Source organism: Canis lupus, chromosome 16, assembly GCF_003254725.2.
Source record: "Canis lupus dingo isolate Sandy chromosome 16, ASM325472v2, whole genome shotgun sequence".
Taxonomy (NCBI): domain Eukaryota; kingdom Metazoa; phylum Chordata; class Mammalia; order Carnivora; family Canidae; genus Canis; species Canis lupus.
In genome coordinates this window covers 27,076,063-27,091,830 of record NC_064258.1, presented here as the reverse complement: position 1 = coordinate 27,091,830, position 15,768 = coordinate 27,076,063, and the positions used below count along the sequence as shown (strand labels likewise).

The 15,768-nt window shown below is 35.7% G+C and overlaps 1 protein-coding gene and 1 long non-coding RNA gene across 8 annotated transcripts in view; one reads left to right on the top strand and one right to left on the bottom strand.

Annotated features, from left to right (window-relative positions):
* Positions 1-13,491, bottom strand: part of LOC112652318 (uncharacterized) — a 36,793-nt gene extending 23,302 nt beyond the window's left edge. The window contains exons 1-2 of the long non-coding RNA XR_003131384.3: positions 13,369-13,491; positions 3,758-3,786 (exon numbers count right to left, since the gene is read on the bottom strand). This is a non-coding gene — a long non-coding RNA (uncharacterized LOC112652318). The remainder of the gene's footprint in view (positions 1-3,757; positions 3,787-13,368) is intronic.
* The window catches only part of LOC112651951 (disintegrin and metalloproteinase domain-containing protein 5-like), a 134,492-nt gene that overhangs the window by 64,325 nt on the left and 54,399 nt on the right, over positions 1-15,768 (top strand). For all 7 annotated transcript variants that reach the window (XM_049094832.1, XM_049094833.1, XM_025435504.3 and 4 more), the window contains one exon: positions 4,841-5,036. In XM_049094832.1, coding sequence (XP_048950789.1) covers positions 4,841-5,036 — 196 coding nt within the window. The remainder of the gene's footprint in view (positions 1-4,840; positions 5,037-15,768) is intronic.

Below are 15,768 nucleotides of genomic sequence, written 5' to 3'. Positions count from 1 at the left end.
TTTTATTTATTTATTCATGAGAGACAGAGAGAGAGAGGCAGAGACACAGGCAGAAGGAGAAGCAGGCTCCACGCAGGGAGCCGGACATGGGACTAGATCCAGGGTCTCCAGGATCACGCCCTGGGCTGAAGGTGGCGCTAAACTGCTGAGCCACCAGGGCTGCCCTTTTGTAGTTCTTTAATCCTATTTTTCCTTTTTTTAGTGTCTTACTTTGTGATTTGATTATTTTTATGTGGTAGTATGCTTTGATTAATTTCTCTTTATATTTTGTATATTCACTATAGATATTTATGTGTGTATCTGTAGGTGATTACCACAAGCCTCACACAAGACATAATTTATAATTATAACATTCTATTTTAAGGTGATGACAACTAATTTTGATCTCATACAAAAACTCTTCCCCTCATTTTACGCTATTGATTTCATATATTATATCCTTTTATAGTTTGTATCCATGAACAAATTATTATAGCTATAATTATTTTTAATACTTCTGTCTTTTAATTTTTATACTAGAGTTAAAATTTTATGCACCAACTATTAAAGTAGTGGGAGTATTCTGAATTTAACTGTAACTTACTTTTACCAGTGATTTTAATACTTTTATATGTTTTCATATTGCTAATTAGAATTTTTTCATTTCTACTTGAAGACCTCTCTTTAGTAGTTTTTGTAAGACACATGAACTCCCTTAGATTTGTTTATCTGGAAAAGTCATCTCTTTTTCATTACTGAAGGATAGCTTTGTTGGATATAGTATTCTTTTCTATTTTTAAAGATTTATTTCAAATTTATTTGAGAGAGAGAGAGAGAGAGAGAGAGAGAGTGTGGTGGGGGAGGGTCAGCAGGAAAGGGAGAAAGAGAGAATCTCTAGGAGACTCCTCAATGAGCTCAGAGCCTGACACAGGTATTGATGTCATGATCTTGAGATCATGACCTGAGCTGAAATCAAGAGTTGGACGCTTAACTGATAGAGCCATGCATGCATCCCTGGATATACTATTCTTGGTTAGTATTTTTTTTCCAGCACATTGAAAATATTATCCCATTTTCTCCTGCTCTGCAAGGTTTCTGTTGAGTAATCTACTTATAGTCTTATATGGCTTCCCTTGTATGTGATGAGTTGCTTTTCTCTTACACTTTCAAAATTCTGTGTGACTGAGTTTTGACAATTGATTTGTAATGTGTCTTTTGAAGACCTCCTTATGTTCAGTATATTTAGAATTCTTTTGGATTTATGTACATTTTCCTCTCTAGATTTGGGAAATTGTCATTATTTCTTTACATAAACTTTCTGCCCTTTCTCTTTTACTGCCTCCTTCTAGGACTCCTATAGCACATATGCTGTTTCTTTTTATGTGTTCTATAAATACCAGTTAGGGTTTAATCTTTTTCTTTTTTTGTTCTTATGACTGGAAAATTTTAAATGATTGCTCTTGAGTTCACTATTCTGTTTGATCAACTGTGCCCTAGAAGCTTTTTAATAAAATGTTTTAGTTCACTCGTATTCTTCAGATCCAGGATTTCTGTTTGGTTCTTTTTTAAAAAATAATTTTTCTTTGTGAAACTTCTCATTTTTTTTCATGTATCGTTTCCCTGATTTTATTTGTCTTTCTGTGCTTTCTTATCTGAGCTTAAGGTGATTATTTTAAATTTTTTGTTAGATTTGTTTGTTTCCATTTCTTTATTTGTCTTCCACAAGAGCTTTGTTTCATTCCTTTGGTGGCATCATGTTTCCTTGATTCTTTACATTTCTGGAAGCCTTGCATTGCTGCCTTCACATTTGAAAAGTAGCCATCTCTTTCAGTGTTTAGTAATTGGCCTTGAGAGAGAATGAAGCCAATCACCAGTCAGCTCAGCTAGAGTTTTGGGGGGTCTCTCAGACCTTTTTTAGGAGTGTGCTTGTTCCACTCTTCTCCTAGGGTTGTTCCACACCTCCTAGGAAGTGAGAGATCAGGATTGTACACCGTCTTTCAATCCCAGAAAGCCAGTCTGGCTATGGAGAGCCTCTCATAAATTTTCCCTAGGTCAGTGCCCTAAAGTGTTCAAAGTTGTGCAATTCAGCAGAGTCAAGCCAGGGACTGATATCCATGTGTTGGCTGCAGGATTGCGCCCATTTATTGGAGGCTCATGTGTGCCATCTGCTGGAGAATTTGGAGTTCCGGCCACATGGTGTGAGCATGGAGTGCTGGGGGTATTGGTTGGCTAGTTGTGGGTGTCCTCAGATGAAGCATCCTGTTGGTTTATGGATGAGACTCTTGCTGCATCTATAAGCCATTTAATTGGATATGTGGCTGGTTCACACACTGATTGTTGTGAACTCCCATCTCTTTCCCCTATTCCTAGGTGTTCCCAGACTATTTAAGTATGCCAAGTACCTCAATGTTCTGAGTGGAGTGAGACAAAAGTAGTCTCATGGGCAGTGTTTTGTAGTGCTTGGAAAACCATGTTCTCATTACTTTAATTTTTCTGTCAGAGAAATCACCAGCCAGGACAGTCTCTCTTAGCATTGAACTGTGCCACCTTTTGGGAGGGGTGATATGGGTAAAGTGAAAATGTTCTTCTTACCATCTTCCAATACATCTACTCTCAGACTTTTTGCTTCACCTGGGACTCGAACCTTTCAGTCAGATTATCTCATTCATGGTAGTTGTTTAAAATAGGCATTTCTATGTATATGCAGCCAGGAATCTCCTATTCTGATGTTTGCTGATGTACACTCCTCTTTTTTTTCATTAGTAGGCACGATTTAGTCATAATTATTCATATTAAGTATAACTTTAAAAAAATTAACTAACCTATTGAACACAAGCAATATAGCAGATTACCAAATTCTCCATCATTGTTGCACCAAAAAGTAATAACTTAGACCAGATTCATATATCAACAGAGATGTGTGAATATCTGCTGTTAAAACTGGAGAAGTAGTTGTGATTCTCATTAGTCCTTGGGCCTAATGGCATATAGCTCAAACTATGAGTTTTCTTATATACACAGTACTCTCTTTATGATGCAGTCAAGACTGGTGTGGCGGTCAGAGGCAATAAATTAACCATCCACTCCTCATTTAGTTGAGTAAAGGGACATAGTCCTGACAATGAATTGCACATTACATGTACAGACTGACAGTCTTGACTAGAGTAAAAATAAATTGAAAAGAAAATTAAAAAAACATAAAAAGATTTTAGGCGAAAACATTCTTAATATTTAGGAGGAAAAGGGAGTCATCCATTTTTAGGGCCATTTTGGAATTAAGGAGCAAAGAAAAGAAACATGAATACCTTTTTATATGAGCCAGGAGGATGATAAAACTTGGTTCCAAGAGCATTTGAGGAAAGAGATTTTAGGAACTGGGTATTTATACATATTGAAAAAGAAGTTTGGTGAAAGAATTCAATCTGGAAAGGTTACACATTCTATGATTCCAAATACATTCTGGAAAAGGACTGTAAAAACTGGTTGCCAGGAACCAAAGGGGAGATGCATAGGCAGAGCATGAAGGATTTTTAGGGCAGTAAAAATATTCAGTATGATACCATAACAAAAGATACATGTCATTATACATATGTTTAAGCCCATAAAATGTATAACAATGAGAAAGAACTTTCATGTAAACTATGGACTTTGACTGATTATGATCAGTGTTATGTAAGTTCATTGATTATAACAAATGTACCACTCCAGGCAGAAATGTTGATAAGAGGAGGCTTTGTATGTGTGGGGCAGGAGTTATATGGGAAATCTCTGTACTTACCCCTCATATTTTCTGTGACCTTCAAACTGCTATAAAAAATCAAAACAATAGAAGAAATTAGAATAAATGTAATATTGCCATTTATATATATTTATAAAATGAAGCATATTTCAAAGAAACTGGTATTAATATTTTTCTATTATGCTTATATGTATTTTCCTTTAGAAATAATTTTGATCATTTATTTTTATTTGAATGCTAACTACATAAGCTTGGGTGACTCAAGCATTGTTTTGTCTTCCCACACATCACTTGAAGAATTTGTGTCAGAATTGCTATATATAGCAAATATTTGTGACAACATGGAAAAAAGTATATAGAAAACCTATTTTGGGGAATGATAAATGTTATAGAAGCTAGGCCTCTAGGATCTTTGAAAGCTAGAACAACTTTGACATAGTTTGCATGGGATACTGATGATAGCCATGAAGAATTGGGGCTTAGGTTGAAGAAATGGTTTGTAGTGATATTTGGAAGTTTGTGGCAAAGACACATACAGAAAGGGAATACTGTAAGGTATCAGCTAAAGAGTAAGTACTGAAGAGATCAGAGGTATATAATTAGGGAAGGTTTTTTTTTTATAGTTGTTTGTAATATGATATGTGAAGTAAATCTTTTCCTGTGTGTCCTTAAAATCTACAAACTTTTTTCTAAATGCTTGTGACCCATATGTATTTTTTTGTAAATGGTTGCTGATTTCTGCTTGAAGGGACAGCATATGGAGAAACCAAAGGCTGCCATGTAAGCATAGCCATAATGGATCTAAAGTAATTTTTAAGTAGTTTTTATATTAATTACTTATTAATTTTTATATTAATTGCTTTTGTCTTTTTTATAATTATGGCAGTCTACTTATCTTTGAATTTCCCAATTCTCTCACAAGTGTTACCGGCTCCTTTTTCCACAGTAAATTTAATTATTTAAATTTCCACGCAATGCTTAAGTAGTTAACAAGATCATTTGTTTTCTCCTTGCTCTTAGCAACTTAGAAAAAAAGATAAATGAAAAATTAAAGCCTGAAGGAAAAGGAAACTGAGTATCACTGATGCATAATCTTTTCTTATGTTCCTCTTTCCCTGCTAGCTAAGACCAGGTGGTATACCATGCAGGAAATCTTTGGATGAATGTGATTTCACTGAATACTGCAATGGGGTTTCCTCACACTGTGTGCCTGACACTTATGCACGCAACGGACAAAGTTGTGAATCCGGTGATGCCTTTTGTTATGAGGGACAATGTCGGACAGCTAGCAAACAGTGTAAACAATTGATTGGTGGAGGTAATGATCAAAACTTTCTTCTTTGTTCCTAAATTCTGATTATTCTAAGCTTCATTATTCACTTGTATAGGACAAAATGTAAATATAATTTGTTAATGAGTGAAATCTTGCCTAGTGTGTCTTAGTGTTAAAGGAAATAAAATTTTCTTGATTCTGAAAAGCAAAAAACTCCTTAATTTACATGGAATTCTTGTTTGCAAAGGAAGAAAACTCAAGGGGAAATGCAGCTTCTCAGAATATTATATAGAATTGATGGTGGTGGTGTTTAATTTAGGCTTAAATGAAACATGGGGTTTGACTAGAACAAAGCAGGACTAATAACTAATTGGGTGGATTTCAAGTGTTGGTGTGTGCTCAAACGGGCTTGCTCCTGAGTGAGTGTTTCAGTTTATGACCTGTCTAGTTTAGTTTAATAGCTTCCTATAAATGTATAGATCATTAGCTTCATTGAAATATACAATTTCCTGAATATATATAGTTCATATTCTTTGAGAGAGTAAAGTGTTTTATCTCAGTCCTCCATTTAGGCCTTCCTTAGACAGGTCATAGGTATTGTGTACCTATGTAAGTATTATGTAGATCTATATGAATGACAGGAATTTAAGGAGGAGATGAGGTTTTGGTGATAATTATAATTTTGTTCTGCTTTTCTATCAGAATCATAGTTATGCTGTCTGGCAAGACAATGGTGACATTAGACTAGTACATAAAACATAATTGAGATATAAACAAATGGCCAGTAAAATAAGTAGAAACAGATCCATGATTCAATGTTTCCCTAAGTAAAATTAGGAAATTAAATTTCAGTGCTAGTCAGATAAACTTAGATCCACATAGTGGGATGTCAACTAGGTATACCTCAAGTTATTTATCTTGTTTACTGTTTCTTTAGTAATTTGAGTGATTTAAAGCTCTCTGTGAGAGCTTCAGGTGTTTAAGTGCAATAGTCTTCTCCCAAAGTATTAAAAATTTCTTGGAGGCAAGTATAACATTTGAAGCATCTTGATTTTGAAGTAATATCTCTTCAGTCCTATTGACTATTTATGTTAATGCATCTAGGATATGATAAGTCAGGGCCTGATTAACAGTTAACTTTTGTATTTATTTTTGAAAAAACAATCACATTTTGTGAGCATTTTTAGGGGGAAAAGGAAATTGATAATTTTGGAGTTGAAAAATTTTTCTCAACCATAACTGTATTTCAATCCAAATTAACTAAAATTCTTTAACTAGGTCATCTGTGATCTGTCATGGACACTGGTTAACAAGAATGGTCTTGAGTTCTGAAGAAGGCATTAGCTTTCCAAGATAAGAATAACATATGATTTATAGGCAACAGTCAATAAAAATCTTCTTTCACATAGCTCACACAAATCAGTATGTGCCTCTAAATTATTAGTTTCTGGCCAAAATATGCTTATGGGGTAAAATGTATGTCCTTTTCTAAGTTCCTTAGCACATTTTCTTTTTGTACAAGTCTAGGTCCTACGGCATACTCTTCAGTGTTATTTATGCACATGCAGAAACTTAATATTTAGGTATAATATAAAATGATGTTAAAGTTTTAGCATCATTTAGTTTGTGGTGATGTTTATCTTCTAAAAGGGAGAAAATCTTATTAGTTGGAAAGTCACATACATTATTAGGGGTATTTGTCACGAAATTAGGTTGTGTAACACCTGAAGGAATGTGGGTGCAAACCCAACAGTCACATCAGGGTTTCTCAATGTCAACATTATCGATATTTTGGGCCAGATAATTCTTTGTTGTGAGAGGTAGGAATGAGGGAGATTGTCCTGTAGTACATTTAGCAGGATTCATTACCTTTGCTTTCTAGACCCAATGCCTACAGACATTTTTGGTTTTTACAACTGGGAAAGGACTCTTACTGGCTTCTAGAAGGTAAAAGTCAGGGATGCTTACTAAATATCCTACAATACCCAGAACAGTTCCTACAACTGTGTTACCTGGCCCCAAATAAGAGGCCATATTATTAATTGCTTTCTGGCTGTCTTGTTTCATTGGGAGAAAAACATTTATGAGTCATGTATCTGATAAGAAATTAGGGGATCCCTGGGTGGTGCAGCGGTTTGGCGCCTGCCTTTGGCCCAGGGCGCGATCCTGGAGACCCGGGATCGAATCCCACATCGGGCTCCCTGCATGGAGCCCGCTTCTCTCTCTGCCTGTGTCTCTGCCTCTCTCTCTCTCTCTCTCTGTGACTATCATGAATAAATAAATAAAATCTTTAAAAAAAAAAAAGAAATTAATATCCAGAATATATAGAAAACTCCTAAAACTCAACAATAAAAAGCAAACAGCTCAATTAAAAAATGGGCAAAGAACTTGAATAGAATTTTCTCCAAATAAGATAAGAAGCTCAATACTTCTAATCATTAGGGAAATATAAATCCAAACCATAAGGTTTTGATATCATTTCACACTCATTAGGATGGCTACAAAAACAATAACAGCAGCAGCAGCAGCAGCAGCAACAACAACACAAAGACTCCAACAAGGATGGGGGAGTATGTAGAAAAATCAGAACCCTTGTACACTGTTGGTGGGGATATAAAATGGTACAAGCTGCCATGAAAAGTAGATGATTGTTCCTTCAAAATTAGAAATAGAATTACTATATGACCCAGCATTCCCATGTATGAGAATATAACCAAAAGAATTGAAAGCAGTGTCTGGAAGAGGTATTTGTACACCCACGTTCATAGCAGCATTATTGACAATAGCTAAAATTTGGAAGCAACCCAGGTACCCATCAATGGATGTATGGAAAAAGAAAAATGTATATACAAACAATGGAATTTTATTCAGTATTAAAAAGGATAGAAATTTTGTAATATTTTACAGCATGGATGGATCTTGAGGACAATTATGCTAACTGAAATAATTAGCCAGTCACAAAAAGACAAGTACTCTATGATTCTACTGATATGAGGTACCTCACATAGTCAAAATCATAGATATAGAAAGTAGAATGGTGGGGCACCTGGGTGGCTCGGCAGTTGAGCATCTGCCTTTGGCTCAGGTCATGATCCCAGGATCCTGGGATTGAGTCCCGCCTCAGGCTTCCCTACCAGAAGCCTGCTTCTCCCTCTGCCTGTGTCTATGCCTCTCTCTGTGTCTCTCATGAATAAATAACTAAAATCTTTAAAAGAAAAAAAAGAAAAGAAAGTAGAATGGTGTTTGCCAAGGACTTGGGAGGAGTAGGAATGGAGAGTATAGAGTTTCAGTTTTATAAGATGAAAATTATGAATGGATGGTAGTGATGGCTACACAATGTGAATGCATTTAATACCATTAAATAATACACTAAAATGGTTAAGATGGTAAATGTTATTTATATATATATTTCAACACAATAAAAAATTTGTGGAAAGAAAAAACCAATTCATTTTATATGTAGACATTATCTGTTTAATATTATTTAAAATAATTCAAATAAAAAGGTTTTTAAAAAAGATTTATTTATTTGAGGCAGACAGGGAGAGAGAGCATGAGCAGGGGGAAGGGCAGAAGGAGAGGGACAAGAAGACTCCCTGCTGAGCAAGGGGCCTGATATGGGGCTGGATCCCAGGACTCTGTATCATGATTTGAGTGGAAGTCAGAAACTTAACCTACTGAGCCAACCAGGCACCCCAGCTAAAATGTTTTTAAAGCTTTGTTGCATTATTTCCTTACTCTGAAGCCCATTAAGTAATTAGTGTTTTGCTCTTTTAACATCATGCTTTGTGTGTTTACATCTAAATCTTTAATTTCTTAAAGCTTGGGAACTATTTTCCTCCATCTTCTGTTCTTCCTTGAGTGTCAAAATAGATGTGGTATATAATAAATCTATGTGGATTTTTAATTTCAAAAGAGGCACAAAAAGAGAGATGTCTTATGCCAGCATAATGCAGGCATTACTATCTTTAGCATTTTTTCTAAGGCAGGGCTAGTGGTCATGAACTCATTTAGCTTTTGTTTGTCTGGAGAGATTTTGTCTCCATTTGATTTTTGAAGGACGTTTTTGTCTGATATAATTTTCTTTGTTGGAAGCTCTTTCTTTCAGTGCTTTGAGTATCATCTCACTGCCTTATGGACTGTAAAGTTTCTGTTGAAAAATTTCCTCATAGTCTTATGGAGGTTCCTCTGTATGTGTGAACTCACTTTTTTTCCTACTCTCAAATTCTCTCTTTGTCTTTGAATTGTGACAATTTTATTATAATGTGCCTTGTTATGGATTTCTTTGAGTTCACCTTATTTGTGGTTCATTGATCTTTCTCCATCTGGATATCCATTTCCTTCTTCCAATGTGGGAAGTTTTTAGCCATTATTTCTTTGAATATGCTTCCTGATCTTTTCCTTCTCAATTCTTTTTCTGGAACTCTCATAATGCATATATTAGTCCCATTGGTGGGACTTCTATAAGTCCCTTAGTCACTATTTCTCATTCTTTTATCTTGTTTGCTGTTCTTAATAATTTCCAGTGACTTCTTTTTGAGTTCAGTGGTCATTCCTTTTGCTTGACCTAGTCTGTTATTGAACTTCTCTAGTACATTTTTCAGTTGCTAGTGTAGTGTATTGTCAGCTTCATGATTTCAGTGTGGTACTTGGGGATCTAGATGAATGGATCAAGTCTTTGCCTCCCAAGGGGGAAGCTAAGATCTGGGATTATTTATCCATTCATTTGGTGGTTAATAGAGGGAGTACCATTCATTGGTAACTACTAGCTCAAGCTGCTACTCCTGTTGTCCCTGGCATCTAGACAGTTCAGACCAAACAGAGCTCCCACAACTGGAAGACAGATTCCAGATCTTTGGGCAGCTCCCTTGAAAATGTATGCATGTTCGACCTCCAAGCAGATCCTTCTCTGCTGGGTGAAACAGAGAGCTAGATGGTCTCTTCCTGCTTGTAAGGTACTGCATTGTAGTAAGGTCTCTGACAACAGGGTGTCTTGAATCTCCCTACTGGCTTTGGCAAGTCTGGTTTTGCATTTGCCCAGAGTAAAAGAGCCTTTCATTTAATTTAGGGTTCATCACAAAGAAAATTAATCCATGAGTTGAAGCTGAATTGGTGAATTTGTGAATGGAAGGGAGAGTCCAGGGCTTCCTACACTGGCATGTTGCTGGTGTCTTTTTTCCTCTGGAATATCTTTTCCCTCTAACATGATCAGGGTATAATTGACATATAATGTTGTGTAAGTTTAAGGCATGCAACATGTTGATCTGATACATTTATATATTGCAAAATGATTATCACATAGCATTGCTTAACACCTCCATCCTGTCATATAATTACCATTTGTTTTTGTGGTGAGAATTTTGAAGGTTTACTCTCTCGGCACCTTTCAAGTATGTAATACAGTATTTATAAGCTATAATCAACATGTAGTACATTTGATCTCTAGAATTATTAATATTATAACTCGAAGTTTATACCCTGGACTAATATTTACCTCTTTCCACTACCCAAAGCCCCTGATAACCACCAAAATGCTCCCTGTTTCTCTGTTTGGCTTTTTTAGATTCCACATATAAGTGGTAACATATAGGATTTATTTTTCTCTGGTCTATTTAATTTAGCATAATACCATTAAGGTTTATCCAGATTGTCTCAAATGGCAGGAATTCCTGCTTTTCATGGTTGAATAATATAGATATATCACATTTTCTTTTACATTCATTCCTTCATTCCTATACAGGTTGTATATATATGTTGGCTATTGTGAATAAGGCTGCAATGCACATAGGAGTGCACATACCTTTTTTGATATCCTGATTTCAAGTCCTTTGGATAGATACCCAGAAGTGGATCATATGATAGTTCTATTTTTAAGATTTTTTTAATTTTTATTTTTTTTCTGTTTTTAAGATTTTGAGGAACTTTCATACTGTTTTCAATAGTGACTGTTCCAATTTACGTTCCCATCAACAGTACACAAGTATTCCTTTTTTCCTGAATCCTTGACAACATTTGTTATTATTGCCTTTTCTGTAATAGCAAACATAACAAGGGTAAGGTGATATCTCATCGTGGTTTTGATTGGCAATTTCTTGATGATTAGAGATGTTGATCACCTTTCCATATACCTGTTGATTATTTGTGTGTCTTCTTTGCAAAATGTCTATTCAGGTCCTTTGCCAATTTTCTAATACATTTATTTGATTTTTTTCCTACTGAGTTGTATGAGTTCTTTATATGTTTTGGATAATAGTGCCTTATCAGATATATGATTTGCAAATATTTCCTTTCCTTTTTTAGGTTATCTTTTCACTTTATTGTTTCTTTTGCTATGAAGCAGCTTTGTAAAAGGTTTGATGTAGTTTAACATATATATTTTTGCTTTTGTTGCTTATGCTTTTGGTTTCATATCCAGGAAATCCCTGCCAAGGCCAATGTTAAGGAGTTCTTTCCTTGCATTTCCTTCTGGGAGTTTTATTGTTTTAGGTCTTATGTTTCAGTCTCCAATCTATTTTGAGTTCATTTTTATGAGTGGTGTAAAGTAGATGTTTAAATTCATTCTTCTCCATGTGGTTATACAGTTTTCTCAGCACTGTTTATTGAAGAAACTTTTTCTCCATTGAGCTTCGTGGTACTCTTGTCATATATTAGTGGACTATATCTGTATGGTTTATTTCTGGGCTCTTGATTCTGTTCCATTGGTCTCTCCATTTGTATGCCAATACTATACTGTTTTTTTTTTTTTAGCATTGCAGCTTTGTAGTATAGTTTGAAATCTAGGAAATATATTGCTTCTAGTTTTTTACTTTCTTGGGATTACTTTGGCTATTTGGGCTCTTTAGCATTCCATAAGTTTTTCTACATTATGATTCCACTTTTGTTTAGGACTTTTCTTGATTTTTTCTTTGGATTACTTCTTTGAACCATTGGTTATTCAGGAGTATATTGTTTAATCTGCACATATTTTAAAATTTTCCAGTTTTACTTTCTGTTATTGATTTCTGGTTTTCTACCATTGTGGTTAGAAAAGACTGTCAGTCTTCTCAAATTTTCTAAGGTTTGTTTTGTGACCTAACATGTGCTCTGTATTAGATAATGTGCCATGTGCATCTGAGAAGAATATGAATTCTAATGTGGTTGAATAGAATATTCTGGCTATGTCTGTTAGTTCCCTTTGGTCTCATGTATGATTCAAGTTCAACATTTCCTTGTTGATTTTCTGTCTGGATAATCTATCAATCGTTGATAGTGATGGTATAGATTTCCCCTACTATTACTGTATTGTCATCTATTTCTCCCTTCAGAGCTATTAGTATTTTCTTAATATATTTAGGTGCTCTGTTGTGGGGTGCATATATATTTGATTGTTATATCTCTTTAATGAATTGACCTCCTTATAATTACATCACTATCTTTGTATCTTGTTACTGTTTTATGACTTAAAGTCTATTAATAGATATAGCTATCCTGGCTCTCGTTTGATTACCCCTTTCATGAAATATATTTTGTTACCCTTCATTTTGAGCCTCTATATGACTTTAAAGCTCAAGTGAGTCTCTTGTAAGCAGTGTAGTTGGGTCCTGTATTTTTGTCTGTTGAGCCACTCTATGCTTTTGATTTGAGAATTCAATACATTAATGTTTAGAGAATTATTGATATATTCCAGTGATGTGTGGGGCCTGGAGTATTTACACATGGAAGCATTATGAAAGTACTTCATCTTTCTCCTCTTTCTGTCTATAGATATTTAGATATTAAATATTTAATATCTAGATTTTTAAAAGATTAAAATATGTTTTAAAAGATTTTACTTATTTTAGAGAGATAGAGTGGGGGTACAGGGAGAGGGAGAGAGAGAGAGAGAGAGAGAGAGAGAGAGAACATCTCAAGCAGATTCCCTGCTGAATGCAGAGCCTGCCATGGGGCTCAATCCCAGAACCCTGAGATCATGATCTGAGCCAAAATCGAGTTGATGCTCAACTGGCTGAGTCACCCAGGTGCCCCATAGATGCTTCCTTTTAATTGTACTTGTCTTACTTCAACTGTTGCAACCCCCTATGTGAATATATTTAGGAGTAGCTGCTTTTAATACTCTTGAATACTGGGCTTAGTGTCACTAAGTATCACCAAGTAACAGAACACTGGGTCTTCTCACCCATAAATAGATACACAAATACCTGCCTACCTTCATTACAGTCCTGCGTGGGAATAAAATGTGGTGGGAAACACTAGGTTATAAAATTCAAAGGATTAATAACTAAGGCAAACAGTTACATAAAAATCGACAAAATAAACACTTTTCCCCTAGATATTCTTACAGCCACCTAAACAAACAAAGAAACAAACAAAACAAAACAAAACAAACCCAGTTACTCACTTTTTCTTGGCCCTACCAGGTGAAAAAATGCATTTTCTTGATGCCTCTACCTTATCAGAATCTCTGCAAAAAACATTTCCATAGCAGGTCATTGCAGTTCTGGCCAGCATTGGCATTGTCTATCTTAGAACGTGCTCCCATTGGCTTCTGGAAACAATAGAGTCAAGGTCATGTTCCAGAACATCCCAAACTTAACTTCCAATCAATGTCTTTCGTGCTTATGGGTCTTGTGGTGTTATCAGTTTAAAGCCTACAAGATGGAGACAAGAGTAAGAAGGTTGTTGCCCAAGATGCCTAAATCTTTTGGGGCCACAGGAGAGTTAGGTTTTGGAATCATAGTGGACATAGTCTTGGGAAGAAAAGAAAACTCAGGTCAGCAGTGGGATGGTCAGAGCAGTGGGCTTTGATAGTCAAGAAAACAATGCAGAAATACTTGCCATCCTAAGCCCCAAAGTTGAGCTGAAAAAGGCCACCAAAAAGGATGTTGGATTGTTCATAGTGGTGGGAAATCCCAGGAGCAATTTTGGAGATGACCTGCATTTTGCCTCTTTCACTTTTCCTCCAGTGTATGGAAGCAGATAGAGCAGGTTACTGACCTAGCTCCCCAGGGCACTCAAAGGAACTGAGGGCTGATTGAAAAGCTGTTCCAATGGCAGTAAAGCAGTGTTACATGACAATGACCTATCTCTATCTAAAATATAATATTTTGTTTATTTTTTTTAAATTTATTTTTTATTGGTGTTCAATTTACTAACATACAGAATAACACCCAGTGCCCGTCACCCATTCACTCCCACCCCCCGCCCTCCTCCCCTTCTACCACCCCTAGTTCGTTTCCCAGAGTTAGCAGTCTTTACGTTCTGTCTCCCTTTCTGATATTTCCCACACATTTCTTCTCCCTTCCCTTCTATTCCCTTTCACTATTATTTATATTCCCCAAATGAATGAGAACATATAATGTTTGTCCTTCTCCGACTGACTTACTTCACTCAGCATAATACCCTCCAGTTCCATCCACGTTGAAGCAAATGGTGGGTATTTGTCATTTCTAATAGCTGAGTAATATTCCATTGTATACATAAACCACATCTTCTTTATCCATTCATCTTTCGTTGGACACCGAGGCTCCTTCCACAGTTTGGCTATCGTGGCCATTGCTGCTATAAACATCGGGGTGCAGGTGTCCCGGCGTTTCATTGCATTTGTATCTTTGGGGTAAATCCCCAACAGTGCAATTGCTGGGTCGAAGGGTAATATTTTGTTTATCATGGATTTTTCTTGCCATTAATTTTGATTTTCAAAACTATTATATTAGGAGATTATTTGATTATTGAAGTTTTGCTCCTCTACCCTCTTAAATTTTGTACCATCTTGATCCTGGCCCTTGGATAGAATTTGGGAGAATTAAGAAGTTTAGGTTAGATTTAATCAAATTAAATCAGATCAAATCAGTAATTTGGGACAAAGCAAAGGGAAGCTAATTACTTATTGAGTGAGTTCAAGAGTAGGCCTTTTCAAAAGACAATTGCTGATTATGGTGGATTCTGCTCACAAATCTATTTTAACTTGTTTTATAGCATCTTTTATATAAATGGATTGTGTCAAGACAGAAAACAAAGTTTATTGATCATGTCCTCCAGCAATGAAAATCTGTGAAATTGCTGAAGGGACCTCCTTTGCCAGTTCATAGTGGTGACAACAAAAGATCTCAGGTTTTTTTTAAAGATTTTATTTATTTATTCATGAAAGACACACAGAGCGAGAGACAGAGACATAGGCAGAGGGAGAAGCAGGCTCCCTGGGATCATGCCCTGAGCCCAAGACAGATGCTCAACCACTAAGCCATGCAGACATCCCAAGATCTCAGGTTTTATTACATGTGATTAACATGATCAACACAATGCACCTCTAAGTCACCAAGTCATAGTGAAAGGGTAGCTATTATTACATTCAATTTTTTTAAGCTTTTAAAATTAGGCATAACTAAACATATAAAAGAGGTGAAGTAGATGAACATTGGTGTCCTTCTTGATTTTAAAATTCAGTAGTTCTTTTTTTAATTGAAGTATAAGTGACACACAATGTCACATTAGTTCCAGGCATACAACATAGTGATCCAACAACTCTATACATTTTGCTATGCTTACCTCAAGTGTAGCTACCATCTCTCACCATACAATGCTATTACAATATCAGCTGTTTTTCCTATGCTGTACCTTTTATCCCCATGATTTATTCATTCCATAACTGGAAGCTTGTGTCTCCCATATTCTTCAAGCCATTTTCCCATCTCCCCCTCACAACATCAGCAACGATCGGTTTGTTCTTTGTATATATGTGTCTCTTCTGCCTTTTGTTTGTTCATATGTTTTGTTTCTTAGATTCCATATATAAGTGAAA